Raw genomic sequence first — 20,263 nt, forward strand, 5'->3', positions numbered from 1 at the left:
GTCGTGCAGCACGACGCGACCGTCCAGCCCCGCGCTCACCAGCAGCTGTCCGCGGGCCAGCTCCACACTGAGCGCCGGGTACACGTGGGCCACCGTGCGCCACCGCCGCACTGCTCGTCCCAGACGACGGACTCACCTCAGGGTCGTGCAGCACGACGCGACCGTCCAGCCCCGCGCTCACCAGCAGCTGTCCGCGGGCCAGCTCCACACTGAGCGCCGGGTACACGTGGGCCACCGTGCGCCACCGCCGCACTGCTCGTCCCAGACGACGGACTCACCTCAGGGTCGTGCAGCACGACGCGACCGTCCAGCCCCGCGCTCACCAGCAGCTGTCCGCGGGCCAACTCCACACTGAGCGCCGGGTACACGTGGGCCACCGTGCGCCACCGCCGCACTGGGCTCTCCCCGCGCTCCGTGCACCGATCGTACAACACCACCGCACCGTCACTGGAACACGTGACAAATCAATCTAATAATTGTATTCTCAAATGCAGTCATACTTAAAGTAAACACTTAGATCATCAATATTGTGCTAAGTAGACGTGTGTCTCTCATCTACCCGTTCATTTTTCAATTCTATAATCATTTTGTTTGCTAGCTAAATTAACAGATGAACACGTGAAAATAAGAACTAATAATTAAATTTTGAACATAAAAACAAAACAAAACATTACATGTGATTTCTGCACTGCTAAATTGATGCAATACTTTTTTGTAATCCTGATTGGTGGAGGAGTGGATGTCAACACGAGTAGTTTTGAAAAGCTTATTGTGCTCCCGGTAGATCCTTTCTAAAATACTATTAGCATTTAGCACCTAGTTTAGTTCTAAGTGCATAATTTTCCAATATTTGAAGAAGTTAGTTAAACGTGCACTTTCACGTGGCATTGTAAATTTAATTTTGGCTCGAAATTTTGGACAGTCTAATTTTAATTTTGATTAGACCACTTGATCATACATCCAACGACGATTTTCTAATGATGTTATATTAAAGAAATTTTATCTATCGTTATAAGAGGTTAATTCAAACTGTTATTTTTTATGTACTGACAACAAAAAAGCGTTTCTGGATTCTTTCGATTCTTTTGATAGGATCCCTATAGAATGTAATCCAAATGGTAGAGCCGAATTCTAATAAGCTACGAATTAAAGCAAAATAATACAATTTAAGATTGAAACATGATTAACAATTACGCCAAACAAAGCCTAGTAATTTATTACATTTATTGATTGTTACATCTATGGGTGTATTGAAGGATAATTTCTTGTTTAAAATAATACCAAAGTCTCTGATGTTATCCACCTAGTGTAACGACAGTTTTAAAAGGATATGAATTATTATGTGGTATTCGTTTCTTTGTAAATTTTATATGTTAATATTTTTTAACATTAAGTGGCAATTAATTTTAATAAACCACTGGTAAATGCTCTTTAAGTCATTAGTTTGAATTCTATGTGCTCACACAGGTCGTCAATAAATACAAAAAATGATATAGGACCTTGTTGGGATCCCTAGGGGATGCCATATGGAGTAATTAATGGATTAATAGATCTGATTGACAACTTTTTGTTGTCTGTACGACAAAATCGACGAGATCCAGATCAGTTCCTTGATTGCCAGCGTTATGTAGTATACTTATTAAAATTAAGTGTTCGACCCGATCGAAAGCTTTACTAACATCCATATATATTATATAGTAATGGGTGTGTTTAAGAAAAAAACCTTCCTAAAACGCTGGCATAACTCTTGTGTTTCCTCTGTGGTGATGGGATGCGGGTGATCTGTACTCTTTTACATTCACGTATTTAGGCCCCAAAACGGAGCCCATATGTCGGGCTCGAGTGTCCGCTTAAGCGGACACCCCCTACCGACTACAAACCTATGCTGTTCGCCCTGAAGACTTTTACAGCGACATAGGACGCAACAACAGTCGCGGGGCGTCTCCTAGCGAACTCGAACCTTGGACCGGCTGTGTACTTTTGGGAAGGAGAGAGAATGAAAATGAAGATGAATCATACATCACCACACTCGCCGACGAGTGTATGATGTACTGTGTAATGTATGTAAGTGTGTATGTATGTGTGTATGAATGTTTGTATGTATGTAAGTGTGTATAAATGTGTGTATGAATGTTTCTATGTATGTAAGTGTAAATGTTTGTGTGCATGTATATTTGTGTTGGTGTTTGTTTGTGGAGTATGGTTGTGGTTGTGTATGTGGTGTTTGTCAGTCCGTCAGTCAGTCCATGTGCGAGTGTGGGTGGAGTGAAACGATTATAGGACGAAGACTAACGTCTCAAAACACTGTGTGTTGTATCTAGGTAGCGGGCCCCTGGCCAGTCGTCAGAGTGACGAGTGCCAGCGGTTTGCTGCGGTTGACCGCGCCTACGCCTGCGAAGTTGGTGTGGGTGCAAATGTGTCGGTCGGTGTAGGTGTCGCGTTCGCGATGGAGATGACGTCATCAGGGTCTACCGTGACGTGCCGGGGATGTCTTAGTGGGTTGAGACTATTGTGAAGCGGGATGTACCCACATGCCTGATGATGTTGGGATGGTTAGGCGCCTTGTGAAAGAAGCGTCGCGATATCTCTTTAAAGTGTTGAGCTATCGTCGGAAGCTCAAGATCGCGGTCAAGCTCCACGTTTCGGATGAACAACGGGGCTCCGGTTGCCATGCGCGTGATTTTATTTTGAATTACTTGCAAACAGTGTAATTAGCTCGGTCGGGTGTGCGCAAATACGACGCTTGCGTATCACAGTATGGGCCGTACGATGATGGGACGTACTGCGTCACTTTGTGTTTGAGCGGAAATTTGCTTCGCCCACACACAAGTGGATAAAGGCGACTGAGGACAAATTGGGCTCTATTGCATATCATATTCCATATCTTTATTTGCATATCTGTACTCCCTGTATTTGTCCTCTTCTTTCATGGTCTATGGCATCGAAATTCCTCGAATCATTTATTTTCATAAAAAGGAAGTATTTTATAAAATTCAAAAGCCTTCGTTCGATTCATTTGTGTAGTACAGTGAGGTGCGACGGTGTCCTGGTGACGAGTACCTGCCACAAGTAGCCAGATGGCGCTCGGAGACCGCGAGCCAGTTGACGGGCCCGCTGTGTCCGTCCGCGCTCCACACGAGTCTCGCCTCTCCATCCGCGGTGGCCACTTCTGCTGCTGCAACACTCTCCTCTACTACTGGACCTATGCCCTGCGCAGTAAACTTTTGTTCTATTATATAACCTTTCATTTTTTTATTAATTTGTATGGCAATACAACATTTGCTGGTAGAATATGAAAATAAACTACCAGTTGCCCGCAACTTTATTCCCATGGAAATAAGATTTTTAAAATCTGGTGGGAAATCTTTAATTTTCTAAACTAAAAAAGAAACCTTTCATATAAAGGATATCAATCTCGCTTCTAAATTTCACCTAAATCCGTCTAGCAGTTATTGCATGAAGGAGTAACAAACAAACACAACAGGCATAATATATTGACGCATACAAACTTTTGCCTTTTCAGACAGCATTTTATATATATATATATATTAGACGAGACGAGCGTTCTGTTGATGGTAATAGATACGCCCTGCCAATTACAATGTAGTGCTACTCAGGCTTCTTGAAAAACACAAACATTCTGAGCGGCAATACAATTGCGTTCGGCACCTTGAGACATAAGATGTTAAGTCTTATTTGCCCAGTAATTTCACTAGCTACGGCGCCCTCCAGACTGAAACACAATAATGCACTCATCGAAGAAGTTATTACTGGCTTTGTCATGTCTTTGCTCAGCCCAAGAGTTCCGTAATACTCATAGAGCACAATTTATACACCATAACAACGAGATCTCAATTATATCGCGCCTGAAGTGGAATGGAAAATCGATGAAGAACCGCTACAATGAAAACGAAGAGCAATCTTTGAATCCAAAGAAACTACGTATCACTTGGTTGACTGTCACTAGGAAAAACGTGCGTGATTAACTTCAGCTACGCTGACGCTATGGTGCTTCTAAGTCCCTCAATTAGTGACCTCAGGAAACTGCTGGCTATCTGTGAACAATATGCAGGGCAGCATGGCCTGAAATATAATTTAAAAAACCACAAATGATGGTGTTTCCGGCTAAGAAATGTCCGGAGAGAATTCCGATGGTCTTTTTAGACCATAGATAGAGTGGACTGATTCCGGTACTTGGGGCATATTCTAACTGAGAATTTGTGTGATAGCGAAGATATAGAACGCGAGCGTCGGGCTCTGGCTGTTCGATGCTATATGCTCGCACGCCGGTTTGCACGGAGTAGTACTGAGGCGAAGCAGACACCGTTTAGAGCATATTGTCAATGCTTCTACACGTGTCAGCTTTGGGTCTGCACTAAAACTGCACGAAGCAGCATCAGAGTACAGTATAATAATGCATACCGCATTCTGATGAGACTGCCCAAATATTGCATTGCGTCGGGCATGTTTGCCGACGCCAGAGTCCCCGATTATTTAAAGTAAAGTAAAGTATTCATTTATTCATGACATCACGAAACATTATATACATAGTTAAATTAACAAATTTAAAAATACGGCGTCCTGAAAAGGACACCCACTCAGCATTTTTTGGAATTGAAATAAGAACACTGATTTTCAGTAGGTACCTAGCAAATCGACCTGTTGACAGCAGCTGTAGACAACACGGTTCCGTTATTTATAGGTCTTAAAAGTGACCGTCTACAAATATTACAAAAAGAGAAGAAACTAAACTAAGCTACATTGAATTTAATGGGAGTTTTAAAAGTTTTTTTTTTAATCTAAATAAATAGGGTATATTTTGTGTTTTTTTTATTATTATTATTGAAGCTGTTTATTTTATGATTATTATTATTTTTGTGCCTGTAAACACTTTTGTTTCTCTAATAGAAAAGATTTAAGTTTGTTTTTAAAAGAGAACAAACTTTTTGATCTTTAATAGGTGGCAAATCATTCCAGCATTTGGAGGCGCTGTATTTAAAGCTATTCCTAAATGCTGCTGTACCGTGTAGAGGCACTTCGAGGAGAATCTTACTGTGACGCGTCTGATAACTCTCATTTGAGTCCGACAACCACTTAAGCCTTTTATATAGGTAAAATGGTATTCTATATTTAACCACACTAAAAAGTAACGAGGCAAAATTTAGCTGCCTACGAAACTCCATCTTCATTATGTTGTTAGTGTTCAAAAAGGGTGTTATGTGTGCGCGGTAAGGAACATCGTAACAAAATCTTGTGCAAGCATTTTGTACCCTTTGTATAAGTTTTTTTGAAGACACCAACAACCTAGGCCCAATCACTGTATTTGCGTAGTTAAATTTAGAAAGAATCAGTGATTCACATAGTTCTTTGCGAACGAAAACGCTTAGCAAATTTCTGATTCGGTAAAGTATTTTTAGCCTATAAAAACAATTTTTGGCGACACCAAGAATATGGTATATTTTGTTTTTTTCGCATTTAATTCAAGACAGTTTTTTTTGACCATATAGAAATACGATTTAGGTCTTCCTGTAATTTTACAAGTGCAGAATCCAAATCTTCTACTTTAAAAGATATGTACAACTGAATATCATCAGCATATATATGATATTTGCAGTTTTTTATACAGTTAATAACATCAGCTGTGTAAAGTATAAACAAAAGTGGCCCCAAAATTGAACCTTGAGGAACTCCTCTACACACATGGGCGCAACGAGAGATACTAGTGCTAAGTCCATTTACAGACATAATGTTGACGACCTGTGAACGATTACAAATAAAGGTTTTAAACCAGCAGATAGTCTCTAGTTCGAAACCGTAAAAAGATAGTTTCGCTAAGAGTACTTCGTGGTTTATTGAGTCGAAAGCCCGGGAAAATTCTAATAAAATCAAAATAGTACACTCTGCTCTATCCTGGACTTCAAGAATATTGTCAACCACATCTAGTAATGCAGTAGTGGTGCTCCTATGTTTCCTGAAGCCAGACTGTAACTGTGGAAGTAGATCTTTTTTCTAAGTATCCTCTGAGCTGTTCACAGACTACTTTTTCTAGGACTTTTGAAATGCATGGTAAAATACTAATCGGCCTGAGGTCCTTAAAAGAAGATGGGTTTGTAGTTTTTGGCATTGGGGTTATTCGGGATTTACGCCAGGCAGATGGAAAAGTTGACGATGCAATGGAGAGATTGATTAAAGCTGTTATAATATTACTTGTGTACGGTAGAGATAACTTCAACATGTCCAAAGAAATTCCATCACACCCCAATGCATTTGAATGTAAACTTCGAAGATGTTTAATAATATCAGCTTCTAACACAGTACTAATTGAGAATGAGAAATCCCCTATCTTATGGTTAAGGTAATAATCAATTTCAGAAGCAGGAGCAATTTTATTCCCAGGTACATCCAGGAAATGATTATTAATTTCATCCGCCTTACACAGGTGGTCTGGAAGTACAGTCTCTCCTGTGCTATGTATGTTAATATTTTTTTTTATTGTGTTCCAAAGAATACGCGTGTTGTTCCTGTTTGAATTAACATAGGTACTGAAATAGCATTTTTTTCACGTTCAATGGCATCAAAGACGATTTTTTTTTAATTCCTTATAGTATAATATATGTGAATTGTTTCTAGATATTTTAGACCTTAGGTAAGCTTCATTCCTACGTTTCATCATTTGATTTATATTGTACGTGATCCACGGATAGTCATGATTTTTTATTTTTACGATTTTTACTGGAGCAAGTATATCAAATATAGAAAGCAAAAAGTAATTAAAATTGGAAACATACCTATCTAAGTCTTCAACATCTGAAAAAGACTGCCAGTCATTTTGAGTTTTGAAGTCACGGAATAAGTTTGTATCAATGTCTTTGATAGGTCTATAAACTATGTGTTTAGGAATGAACCTTCCCTTCGCTACATTTACTTCGCACGAAATAAAAGAGTGATCGCTTAGGTTACTAATATGTTCCACTGTAACACGCCGTAAAGACATATCGGTGCAAACTAGATCCAATAAGGTTTCCCCATGGACTGAAAAGTGTGTCGGTTTGTGTACATGTTGCGACAAATTCGTGATGGCTAAAAAGTCCATCAGCTTCTTGTATCCTAAAGAATTTTTGTCCAAAATGTTGATATTGAAATCTCCTATTAGGATTATGTTGTCAGCCCAAGAGAAACTTATAAGTGAGTCATGCAATGCTCCAATAAAGACGTCAGTGTTCTGCCATCGTGGACGGTAGCCATTGCCAATTACAAGCTTTTTACCGCCAATGCTTAAACTTATCCACATTTGTTCGATATCATTGCAGCTGGAATGTTTTAATACTCTAGTCTTAAGGTTATTTTTTATATAGAACCCGACTCCACCTGCGCGGCTGCGGTTGCGGATATGTCGTGAACGTGGAATGTGGGCCAGGCGATAATTCGAAAATTTAGGCGCGCGACCCTCTTTTCCATCCTTAGCCACGTTTCATTTAGTCCCAACACATCAATATCATGACGATTAATAGCAACATGAAGTTCTTCTTGTCCAGTGCCAAGAGAACATATATAATGTACCTAGTAGTACTGTCAACAAGCCGCTTAACACAATATGTACTATTATTATACAATAATAATATATAGGATGGGTTCCAATAATAGTAGTTAAAGAATAACATTAAAAATAAACTTACTTGACTAATACACAAAATATAGTTAATATCTGCTGAATGATGGGGTAATAATATAGTTATACTAGCGAGACGAGAAGCGACTATTTTATATAGATCCAATGGTTTCCAATAATAATATTTTAAGAATAACATTAAAAATAAACTTGACTAATACACAAAAAACAGTTAATATTATCTGCTATATGATGGGATAATAATATAGTTACATTAGCGAGACTAGAAGGGGCTACACTACATACATCAGTAACAAGTTTTAACTTGTTTACATACAAAAAACCTTATTAATATCGGTTTCACTACGAATGTTTATTACATTACTTCCATTTTCGCGCCTAGCATATATTCGTCCTCCCCGGGTCCATATGAAACGCCAGTTTTTATTTCTTCCGAGCTTTTCCCACGCTAAATAAAAAGATTTCGATTCGTGGGCGACAGGTGTTCTTTAATGTAGAAACGCCGAGACTGCCCTCCCACTCCAGAGTCCGGTGCCACTGGTGTCCGCGCCACGTCGAACCCGAGCGGCATGCTATAGTTCGTCTCGTAGATGTCTGCGAGTGAGACGCATTACAATCGGCCGCGCTCGGGCATGCTCGCCGGTGGTCGACTCAGTCATGCGCCGCGCTCCTCGACGATACACGTTCACAATATCGCGTTCGTCTATTGTAATTCCGACCTTCTGGGCGAGTGTTATAGTCACGTGTAACAAGTTTTCTGTACTGTATTCGTTTACACCGGTGATCTCAACGTCATTTAGAAGATTGTCCTGGTCGCATACATTTATTTGTTGTTGCAAAACCTCAACGCATTTTCTATTTTGCAAGACTTGCTCGTTAGCCGCCTCTAATAAACACGAAGCGTCTTCGAGCTGTGATACTCGCTGCTCTACGCTATCCAACCGTGTGCTCAAAGTTGATACAAGGGCTGACAGGCGGGACATCTCTGATCGAAAACTAGAGAGTTCGGAACGAAGCATCTTTATCTCGTGCACAAGAGAAAGTTCCGGCTGCTGTTCAACGTCCTGATATATTTTGTTATCATCCTTCGTTTGCGCCGGCGGGTTTTCTTTGGCGGGGGAAGCTTTTGCAAGTTTGACTTTGCATGCTTTGCACATCCTCTTAGGATTATTACGTGCATCAGGGCTGCTGCATAGCTTATGCAAAATGACATTGCACTTATTACATTTTATGCCATCCATTGACGACACAAACTTTCCACATGAGTTACACTTATTTGTCATATTGAAGTAATATATATAGGTAGCAGAAGGATTTTTGATGTTAAAGTTTATGAAATACTCACTATTATGTTCGATTTGTTTGAGTTAACCCAAAATACCTATAGACTTCAAGTCAGAGGTATGAAACACTGAATCAGCTGTTTTGTCATATATGGCTGCGCACAGATCAGCTGTTCGTTGGTGTCAAAGGCAAATCACAAAATATCTAGTTCAATATCACAATACATTAAGTGAACACTGTACTGATTAATTTTAAGACTTAGTTATCTAACTTTACACTTTTATATCCAAAATATTCCACTACTAATTATTATAAAATTCATAAAGAAACGGACCGCGTGTTGTCACTACAACTGTCAAAGGTCGAATCCAATATATATTTCGCAGTGATAAGATCACGAGTTGCTGCTTTTTGGTCTCGCATTCGCGAATTAAAATCCAAATTCTCAGTGTATGCTCTGAGCACCCAGAGAATCCTATACTCCATCACTGGCTTTCGGTGCATCGTGACATTACCCGGAAGTAGTTATATCAGTACATTACTTTTTGTACGAACCCCGAAATTTTGGGGAAATTGTAGTTTTAAGTTATTTTATTAAGTACTGTTATGTATAAAATTTTAGTGTTAAGTACATACATCTTATTCTGTTTATTCAATTTACTGTAATGGGTTTAAAATGCCTGAAATAAATGACATATTATTATTATTACTGCTGAATCAAAATTTCGATGAACCTGCCACGACTTCGCCCATCTTGGACACCATGTCGAAGAATGCCGTAAATGTCGAGATGATATTCTGGGGATTCTAAAAAGATATGGAAAATTTTGAATGAAGCTTCTAATCAAAAGAATAAACAAAAGTGTACTATAAAAGAAATGTTAGTAAATAATAAGGTTGTAAATTTTTCTTCAGAGGCAAATAAAATAACAAACGCTCTTAACGGATTTTACTGCTCAATAGGACATGACCTTGCTCAAGCATCTAGATAAAGTAGGAGCTACAGAGAAAGCCCTATGTAGCAAAATTAGTCTCCCCCGCATAGACAAAACTTTTTATTTAAAACCTACAAACCCAGCAGAGGTTAGCAAATGCATAAAAACACTTAAAAATACAGAATCTTGTGGACACGACGGCATTACTTCCAAAATCTTAAAATTACTGATAAATGAAATTGCTTTTCCTCTCTCAAGCATGATTAATTTAAGATTTAAATCAGGAATATTTCCACAGACCTTAAACACAGACCATAATTATTCCTTTACATAGATAAAGGCCAGCTAACGTTATGTCAAATTACCGTCCTATTTCACTTTTGCCTATTACTTCAAAAATAGTTGAAAAAATTATGAAAATCAGAATAAACGCGTACACCTCCGATGTCTTGCATAATAATCAATACGAGTTTAGAGAGGGAATAGGAACAAGAGATGCAATTCCTGATTTAACAAAACAGATAGTCTTGAATCATGAAAGTAAAAACAAAACAGTTGCCGTGTTCATTGATCTAGCTAAAGCTTTTGACACCATTTCACATCAGTTATTGTTAAAAAAATTGGAGTTATACGGATTCATGGGATATGCATTAAACTGGTTTGCTAGTTATCTTAAGAATCGATAACAATTTGTACGGATCGGAAATCAAGTTAGCGCTGAAAATGGACCAGAAATTATTTTTGGTGGGGACACCAAATATAATTGGGCTTAGCACGCACCCCTCAGACAGGGGTGCGGGCTAGGCCCAATTTTGTTTAGTATTTATCTTAACGACTTTTGTTCTTTACTGACGGACAGACAGACAGACTCTAAGTCATTGTGTTTTGTTCCTCAACATGGGATAATGCCATCCAAAAAGCGGAATGTGGCCTTCGTCTGGCTAAGGACTGGTATGACAATAATTTGTTAACGTGAAGAAAAAACTGTATTTATGTGCTTCTCTCCTACTATAGCTGGTCTTACGACTGAAACTCCAAAAATTCAAGTCTATTTCTGTCTCAATAAGTCTGACTGTATAAACTGCAAGACAGTATTATAGTTGACCAACATCTTAGATGGGATATGTACGTAAATATGCTGACAAAGAAAGTTCGAAACTTGAGTTATATATACAATAACTTAAGAAATATTTTGAGTACTGACCTATTATTAAGAGTGTACAGTTCCTTAACAAGGTCGTTAATCTTGTATGGCATTATAGCATGGGGTTCATGTGGCTCAATTATATTAGACAAACTTATTAAGGCTCAAAAACTTAACCTCAAAATGATCTTAAAAAAGAATCGGAGGTTTCCAACGAGAAGAGTTATTTAAACTGAGTAAAGTACTAACCCCAAGAGAATTATGTGTATGCCTATTAGCAATATATACCTATGGCAAATATATTGATGACTCTCCACTTGAGCAAGTTCACAGTCACCTTAGGCCTAAAAAACAAAGATGTTTGGTTTCACTGCGAACGTCTGGATTCGCAAAAAGACATTTTTCAGCTGCGGCGCTAAAATTATTCAACAACCTCCCTCTGGAGGTATCTAATATGTGCCTGTGCGCCCAAAACCCTTCTCGAAAAAAAAAAAAGTTGGATATAAAGAAATATTTGCTAGTATGCTCTTTTGAAAACTTTAAATGTCTTTCTTTTTTGACAAGATTTTTTGATGCTAATACTATTTCTATTTATCACGGACACTTTATAATATTTCCTATGTACAAGTAACTATTTTTCAAACATAATACAGTAACACTGTTGCACTAATATTACTTATATTTATATATATATTATTCTTTTTTTTATAACTTTTGTTTTTGTTTCTTATGTATTTATGTCTATATATATGATAATCCAAATAAAACTAAGAATAATAAAGTTTAGTTAGGTGCATAATTCATAAGATTAAAATTTTAGATTAAATTAAAAAACTTTAATATTTTATTTTTTTACAATTAGGCCGAGGATATTTGGACAGCCCTAGCACAGGCTTAGGTCTAATTGGGCTGCCAGTTGCAATCACCAGCCTTAAGTTTTAGTCTAATGCTTAATAAGTTATGGTGTAAATGGTGTTCACTTTTTTAAGTCTCTAAATAAATAAAAAATATTTGTATCTCAAAGGTGCCGGAACGTGAGAAGACAGTTACGTGTTTAACATGCCAAAATTCGGGACATATCAGTATGGCTTGTCCAAATTACAAAGCAGACAATGAACACATCTAAGAAAAACGTGAACTTATGAGAACGGAATCACGTGAAAGGTACGTTCTCCATAGCGACTGCCGAGTCAATTACGTTTCTATTCGATAGTGGTTCGGCATGTTCATTAATAAAATATTACATTTAGTGTATTGTTCCATGTAGTCCCAAATAACGCACAAACTCTAGTCTGTGTTTTCATGGCGAAAATTAACAGTTATTCAATTCGATTTTTTGTCACGCATATGCATCAACGCCAGCCGAGCTGCTGTTTATTAAGATTTTAGTTAGATTGATACAGATTTGGAAGTCAGATAAAAGTAGCAATTGTTGCGCATTCTACGTAACTATGAAAAGACGTCCTTATCCAATACGTCCATATCGACGAAGGATTACAGCGTCTCAAAGCAAAACTCAGAGCTCTGAAAGAAGCAGGGTTCTCTTTCAAAATAACCAAGTGTAAGTTCATGTATACTGAGGGATATTATTTAGGATGCACCATACGTGCGGGAGAAGCACGGGAAGTAAGAAAATTATGCCTTTTCAGCCTTTCAGCCGTCGCTCAACCGAGGTTGAGTCAAGGCACCACTCATACGAATTAGAAACCGCGATTACGGTAGCCAATAAAGTAGTACGCTATACGAGCAGCTAAAAGTTTCCGCCACTATCTTTGCAGCCAACGTGTTCATAAAATATGGTGGGCGTTTCTACAAGCGCATGATTTTGATAACATTCATAAAGAAGGACATCACTTGACACATGGGGACATTCTATTCACTAACCTTAATCCTTCCCGTCAAGTACGAAAGTACCTACATTATCTCTCTAAATTCAAATCATTTCGTAAATCCATAAATTTTTGTAGAATTACACAATAGCTGGATATTGAGAAAAGCGAACTACGGGGAGCAATTGCTCACACCAACAATGTTTGGGAAATAATCATTTATAGGAAAGGAACAATATAGTCACCTAGCTCCACGCTATGGTGGTTTGTAACGTAAAGCTGGTTGAAGGGGCCTCGTACGCCCGGGCTACGCTTTGGTAGTTGGTAAAGTCAAGCTAGTTGAAAGGGCCTCATAGTCCCGGGCCACGCTTTGGTAGTTGGTAACGTGAAGCTGGTTGAAGGGGTCTCGTACGTCCGTGCAACGCTTTGGTCGTGGTTGGTCGATTAAGAGTCGATTCTAAGGCTTCCCCAGCTTTTTGCTCCGAATGAGCTAAAATTTATCATAGACATCATTTATTGATTCTTTGGTTTAATTATATTTGTAAATAACCTCAAGGTCACCCAAAGCAAAGTGTGAGAGTACAGGACAGGCCGCGTCCATTTCGTCGGGCACGCTGACTCCGCCCGAAGACCACGTGCGCACGGTATTGTCGTTTGAACCTAATGGGATGAAAAGCTATAATGAGTGTTCTATATCCAAATTGATTGCTTTAGAATTCTTATTCATGTTAATAACACACGTCGCAAACAAATTGCGCTTTGAGAGAAGAAACTCTCCCAGTTAAAATAAATTTTCATGCATTCTTAGGAAAAAAAAGTAATTTATGCATTTAAAGATATATAAATATACATATGATATAGAGTTCTGCCAGTATTAAATGAAGTTAATATTCATGATACAGTAAACACACAATGCTACAGCATCTCAACAAGATTCACCAGTAACAAGGAAGAAAGGCTCTTGACTTGATATTGCGAGGCACGTCAGATACCCCGTGTGGCCGTGTAGTACTTTAAGACAGGCGGCGCGCGCCGGGGACCAGATCCTCGCCGTTCTGTCCATCGAGGCAGACGCCAGCAGCTCTGCCGAGAACTGCAAGTCGGTGACTGCGCCCGAGTGTCCGCAGAGCGCGCGGCCCGGCAGCACGCGGCGCTCTGTGACCGACCACAGCCGCAGCCGGCCGTCGTGGCCGCCCGTGGCCGCCACGCCGCCGCCGTCGTCCGCGGCGCACACCACGCCGAGCTCGTGCACGCCGTCCTCCCAGAACAGAGGCCGGGGCCTGCCGCCGCCCTCCGCCGCCGCGTCGCATACCTCTACAAGTTGATCGAGATCAGTATTTGTCGGTGATTTAAGAGGGTCACTATGACATATTTCCTCACTTATAAAATCGATTAATGTCAGACATCGTTCATAGATGTCGCCCTAAGCCGTCAAGGTCGCGTTATCGAAGTGCATTGTTGAACTGTGACCTTATTTAATATGTAACTGATGAATATACGATCGGGAGATTCCGCTACCTGCGCTTGAACGGACGAGACGTGTTTGCGCGCTGGTTTTTTGTGGAATTATTATCATCGCAATTTCTTTTATTATTAACTACACGCGCCCCTTTGGCGCGCTTTTTAACGGTTTCGAAGCAGTGTATTAATTAGTGTATTGAACTCTGTGTCGCAGGACATGAAGAGGGGCTGCCCTAGCCCCGGTGAGCAACCCGCGGCGAAGGTGATCGCCGAAATGGACATCGACAGCCCGGCCTCGCCGCCGGAGCAGGAGTCCGGCCAGCGGCTGCACGGCGGCCTGCCGGACTGGATCGCCGTGACGCGGCGACGTGCGGCCAAGCCGCGCCCGGACAACGGACGCCCCAAGCCGTTGGCAACGGCCAACGTATTCAAGCCGCTCCCGGTACAGGAGACACCGGGAGCCAAGGTAACGGCCAAGCCCTCACAGGCGAGGCCGACTCCAATTGTTATCTCTAAGGAGAATTTCGACTTTGAAAGATGCCGAGCGGCGCTTATCGCCGCGGGCATCAAAAATTTTAACTTCAACATCCAGCCACATATGGCACAGCTGTCCTGCAAGACAAAGGCCGATAAAGAATCGGCCCTTGCAGCGCTCAAAGGTGTGGAACGTTTGCAGTTCCACACATACACAGATAAGGACGACAGAGCTCACATCTCTGTCGTCCAAGGGCTGTACTACAGCTCCGCAGAGGAGCTAGGTAGTGCACTCCTAGAACTGGGGTTTAAACCCACTAAAGTTGTCGCCTTCAAGGGCGATGCACTGGTACCAAGGTACCAAGTGACGCTCCCGAAGAGCACTGATATCGGTGCCTTCAGGAAAATTAAATATATTTGCCACCAATCGGTGCGTATCTACAAATATAAACCTAACAATAAATACGGCACCATGTGTTCCAGGTGCCAGACTTTCGGACATGCAGAGCGGAACTGCAACCGGGCCGCCTGCTGCGTCAAGTGCACGGGAGCCCACCTCACAGCGGAGTGCGACCGGAAGGAGGAGGCTCCAGTCCGGTGCTGCAACTGCGGCGGAGAGCACGCGGCCTCGTACCGCCAGTGCCCCCAACGCCGCATCTACCTTGCGGCCGTCAAGGAGCGCCAGGAGCGCTTCCAGACCCGCCAAAGCGCACCACCCCAGCCCCGCATGTTCAAATCGAACATGGCGAACGGCCGCGGGTGGAACTCAGTTATGACAGGGAACGCCCCGTCACCGTCAGGCCTTCAGCCACAGGGCCTTCAGCCACCCACAACGCGGTCCACTGCCGGACCGCCGCCCCTCACGGGCACCCAGTCCGGAAGACAAATCTTCCCAGGCCTTAGGCCCACTGGCCCTATGCCAGGTGGCTTTAAAAGAGTCGAGACAGACTCAGCCGCCTTTAAAACAACCGAAGAGCCAGACTCGGAGGAAATGTCAACACATGAAATTATAAAATTAATTAAAATCGCAGGTCAGCTGAAGCCTCTGCTCCGCCGTAGCATGAGCTACGAGGAGCAAATCATCACAGTATTCGAGTTCCTGAGCATCCATGGATGAAGAGACGGCGACCCCTCCCCCGACTGGCACTGCTCGTCCTCTACGAGTAGCGTCGCTTAACATAAACGGTATTGTGAGTAGGAAAAGAGAACTCATACATTTCCTAGGTACACACAACATCGACATTACACTCATACAAGAAACACACCTCGTTCCCGCACGACGTTTTTCAATTCCCGGTTACACCTGCTACAGACGTGACGGACAGACAGACAACCGCGCCCGAGGTGGCGTCGCAATTTTTGTCAAGTCAAATATATCGCATCATTCACTCCCACCGGTGGAGCATGATATATGCGATATAATTGCAATTAGATTAGAGTCTCACCGCGGACAGACACCCATCACAATAGTTAACTTTTATTGCCCTAAGCAAGACAGTAGAATCACGACAGCCATCGCAAAAGCTCTCTCTCTCGGCAACACCGTCATCTGTTCCGGAGATTTTAACGCCCGCCATAGACACTGGGATTGCAATCGAGCAAATTCCAATGGATCGCGTCTTTTTAATCACTTTGCAGGTCACGAATATAATATTTTAATTCCGGACAAAGCGACCCACCTCCCCTCCAACCCTAGGCACTCGGCCGCTAAATTACAACTCACCCTTGCCAAAAATATCACAAACGTTACAGACCCACTGACTTACGACGTTATCTCGGACCATTGTCCCATTATTTTCGAAATTAATAGCCTCATCCCGCGCATCTCGCGACCTATTTTTAAATACGGTAATGCTAAATGGGACACTTATAAAAAACAGATTAACGAAGCCCTCCCCTCCCCCGGCTCCTTAAAATTACACCGACCCGAATTAGTGGACAACGCCATACAAACACTGACTGACGCTATAATCAAAGCCCGTAACGCGAACATCCCGACGTTCACACCGAAACAAACAAACAAACTTCCACACGACATAACAAGACTTATCAAACTAAAAAACCAATACCGACATCACGCACAGAGACTCCATACGCGTCGGTTTAACACGATTATTAATTCACTTCAAAACCAAATATCTTTTAAAATAAAATCTCTCACTTCCAACGAATGGAACAAAAAGCTCGAATCGCTTGACACCCGCGACAATTCCCTCTGGCAGTTCGCGAGACGCCTCAAAAACGTACACACCCCTCTACCCTGCTTCAGCACCCCCTCGGGCCCCGCCCGGTCGGACGCTGAAAAGGCCGAGGCCCTAGGTACACACTTCGAGCGACAGCATAGACTCACCGTGGATCTGAGCGACCCCGACACCGAACGCGAGGTGTCGCGGTCTCTAGACCACCTTTACAAAATAAACGGACCGACCGCACCTACGCCAGTTGTACCTCGCGAAGTCAAATTAATTCTAAAAACCTGTAAACCGCGAAAAGCCCCCGGGCACGACGACATACAGAACATACTTCTAAAACACCTCCCGTCAAAAGCAATAGACACCCTAGTTAATATATTTAATGCGTGCCTTCGTCTTACCTATTTTCCCTCGTCCTGGAAAATAGCAGTAATCACCGCGATACACAAACCGGGAAAAGATCCCACCTCCCCCGCGAACTACAGACCAATTAGTTTACTTTGCACACAAAGTAAAATATTAGAAATTTTAATTAATAATAGAATAAACTCACTTATAGAGTCAAACCTACCTGACGAACAATTCGGTTTCCGAAGGTCACACGCGACTACTCACCAACTGGCGCGCGTAGTCGAACATATAACACACCAATTTAACTTGAGACACCAGACTGGTATGGTTCTACTCGACCTTGAGAAAGCCTTCGATACCGTCTGGCATGATGCCTTAGTTCACAAATTATTCGAAGCACAAGTCCCCTTTGAATATTGTAGAATAATAAAATCATTCCTTACGAATAGATTTCTTAGAGTTAGAGTCAAAAATAGTTTATCCTCCCCACATCCAGTAGTAGCAGGTGTTCCACAGGGCTCCATCATCTCACCGAGGGCATTTTTACTCTATATGAGAGACATCCCAAAACCTCCGAACACGGTCCTCGCCCTGTACGCTGATGACACAGCTTATCTGTGCAGCAGTAAGAACATCAAATCTATAGTCTCACATCTTAATACAGCCCTACATTGTGTAAGCAACTACTTCTCTAAGTGGAAGCTTAAAATCAATGACACAAAGACCGAGGCGGTTCTTTTCTCATACAAAACTTCCCGTAAACTCAATACCTCTTTAAAGCCACATATTAATAACCACCCGGTCGAATGGCAGTCACAGGCTAAATACCTAGGACTTATCCTCGACCGGAAACTTTCCTTCACGCCTCATATTAATTACGCCCGCTCTAAGGCACTTACTGCCTTGAGCCTGTTGAGACCCATTTTCTATAGGAATTCCACTCTCTCAACTAGTAACAAGCGTCTACTATACCAGTCGTACATACGCCCGGTCATGACATACGCAAGTCCGGTATGGATTAACACAAATCAAAACAATTATCGTAAACTACAAACTGTGCAAAATAGATCCCTTAAAACCATCTACCGGACCCACCCGCGTACAAATCTTAAACGACTTCATGTAAAGAAAAACATCCCAACACTAGAACAACACATACAAGAGATATCTCATAACTTCTACAGAGGGCTACGCCGACTGAAGGACGGAATAAACCCCGCCCTCCGGTCGACTTGTAGTCGTAAGTCACTCACAGAGTACTGCCTCAGCATAAAACGTTATAAACATGCATTACCACATCACAACTGGTTAGAGCTCACAGAACACTAGCGTATAGACAAACACACACTCACGCACACAGAGTTCTAGCTAGGTCTGAATAAATGTAAAACCAATATATTGTAAATTGGTTTAGTTATAAGAATTAAATAACGGCGAAAACTGGCCTCCTATTCCCTCTCCCTCCTTCCCTTTCCCAAGATCCCCTCCCCCCCCCCCTCTTATATTTATGTTATATATGTATGTATACATATCTATGTATTTATTTACCTTAGTTTTTAAGTTAGTTTTAAGTTCTAGTCATTAGTCTTAAGTTAGGTTAAGTGTTAGGTTACGATTAATATTACGTTATATCAATAGCAAATAGCCAGGTTTTCCCAGTTTCCTGGATTCCCCCCCCCACAAACCTCATGTATTAGTTTTTAAGCATAATAAAGTTTTATCCCTCAATACGTAGATAGGGTTGTAGAAATAAGTTTTCTGATACCTACATATATAAGGCTTAATTGTAAATTGCTTTAATAAGTAGATTTAAGTAATTTTGTAAAATGTATTTAATACCAAATATAGAAATCTTGAATTTGATTTTTTTTTTTTTTTTAATATACGATCGGTCCGCCCGTTTAAAGCGTCATAATATCCTATCTAGTGGGTCAATTTGGGATTTGTCCACCCACCAAGAAAATCGAACACTTTGAGAACCCCGCCGGCGCACGCCGTCAGCAGCAGGGCCTCGTCGGCGAGCAGGCAGAGCGCGCGCACGGCGTCCTCGTGGGCCAGCAGCAGCGCGGCCACGGTGGCGGAGCGCGTCAGCCACACGCGCAGCGCGCCGTCGTCGTAGCCCACGGCCAGGCGCTCGCCCGCCGCGGCCCAGCGCACGACGCGCGCGGCGGCCGGCTGCGGCGCCGCCAGGGCCGCGCGGGGCCCCAGCGGGCGGCCGGCCCGCGCGTCCCACACGCGCGCCACGCCGGCGGACGCCAGCAGCGCGCCGGCGGGCGCCAGGCTCACGGCCGTGGTCCCGTAGCGGTGCGCGCGCCGCGCCTCGCCCGCGGGCGACCAGCCGCGGCCGCCCCGCCAGCGCCACGCGCCCACGCCGCCGCCGCTGAACCCCAGCACCAGCAGCCCGCCGTGCAGCGCCGCACACGTGGCCTCGCGGCCACGCTCGCCCATCGTCGACACCAAGCTGACCTCCATCGCCACTCCCGCCCGTCGGTCGGCCCGCGAGCGCCGCGGGTCACTGACGAGCCGGTCGATACCGCGGAGCCGGCGTGGACATCGAGCTGTATAATATGAGTCACTGACTCCGCTTCGCCTTCCGTCCACTAAACATCAATTAATAATATTGATTCTGTCCGGTCCGAAGGATGTCGTATTTTTGTACTGAAACTAATTGTTAACATTGAAATACAAAATGTTTATTTACAAGTATGTTGTACTTGATTGGTGCCTCCTTTTAAGCAATATAGCAATTAAATATTTAAAGATAAGTAAATTTAGCCATATGTTTTATTTTATTTATTTATATATTTAAAAACAAACAATCACATACATTCAGGTTTACAAAGAGATGTTAGTACTAAATTAAACCTGCAGTTTCCTTAAAATTAATATTTTATGACAATTAAGACTAAAGTACAGCAGAGAAAAATAAATTATACGCAATAAAAATAAAAATAAGTATTAGT

At 42.2% G+C, this 20,263-nt stretch overlaps 1 protein-coding gene across 1 annotated transcript in view; it reads right to left on the bottom strand.

The window, feature by feature from the left end:
* Positions 1 to 19,772, bottom strand: part of LOC126968624 (uncharacterized) — a 37,436-nt gene extending 17,664 nt beyond the window's left edge. Inside the window, exons 1-5 of the mRNA XM_050813643.1 lie at positions 19,256 to 19,772; positions 13,762 to 14,136; positions 13,373 to 13,482; positions 3,061 to 3,209; positions 279 to 447 (exon numbers count right to left, since the gene is read on the bottom strand). Of these exons, the coding sequence (XP_050669600.1) occupies positions 279 to 447; positions 3,061 to 3,209; positions 13,373 to 13,482; positions 13,762 to 14,136; positions 19,256 to 19,772 (1,320 nt within the window). The remainder of the gene's footprint in view (positions 1 to 278; positions 448 to 3,060; positions 3,210 to 13,372; positions 13,483 to 13,761; positions 14,137 to 19,255) is intronic.
* Between the last annotated feature and the right edge of the window lie 491 nt (positions 19,773 to 20,263).

This window comes from Leptidea sinapis, chromosome 16 (assembly GCF_905404315.1).
Source record: "Leptidea sinapis chromosome 16, ilLepSina1.1, whole genome shotgun sequence".
NCBI lineage: Eukaryota > Metazoa > Arthropoda > Insecta > Lepidoptera > Pieridae > Leptidea > Leptidea sinapis.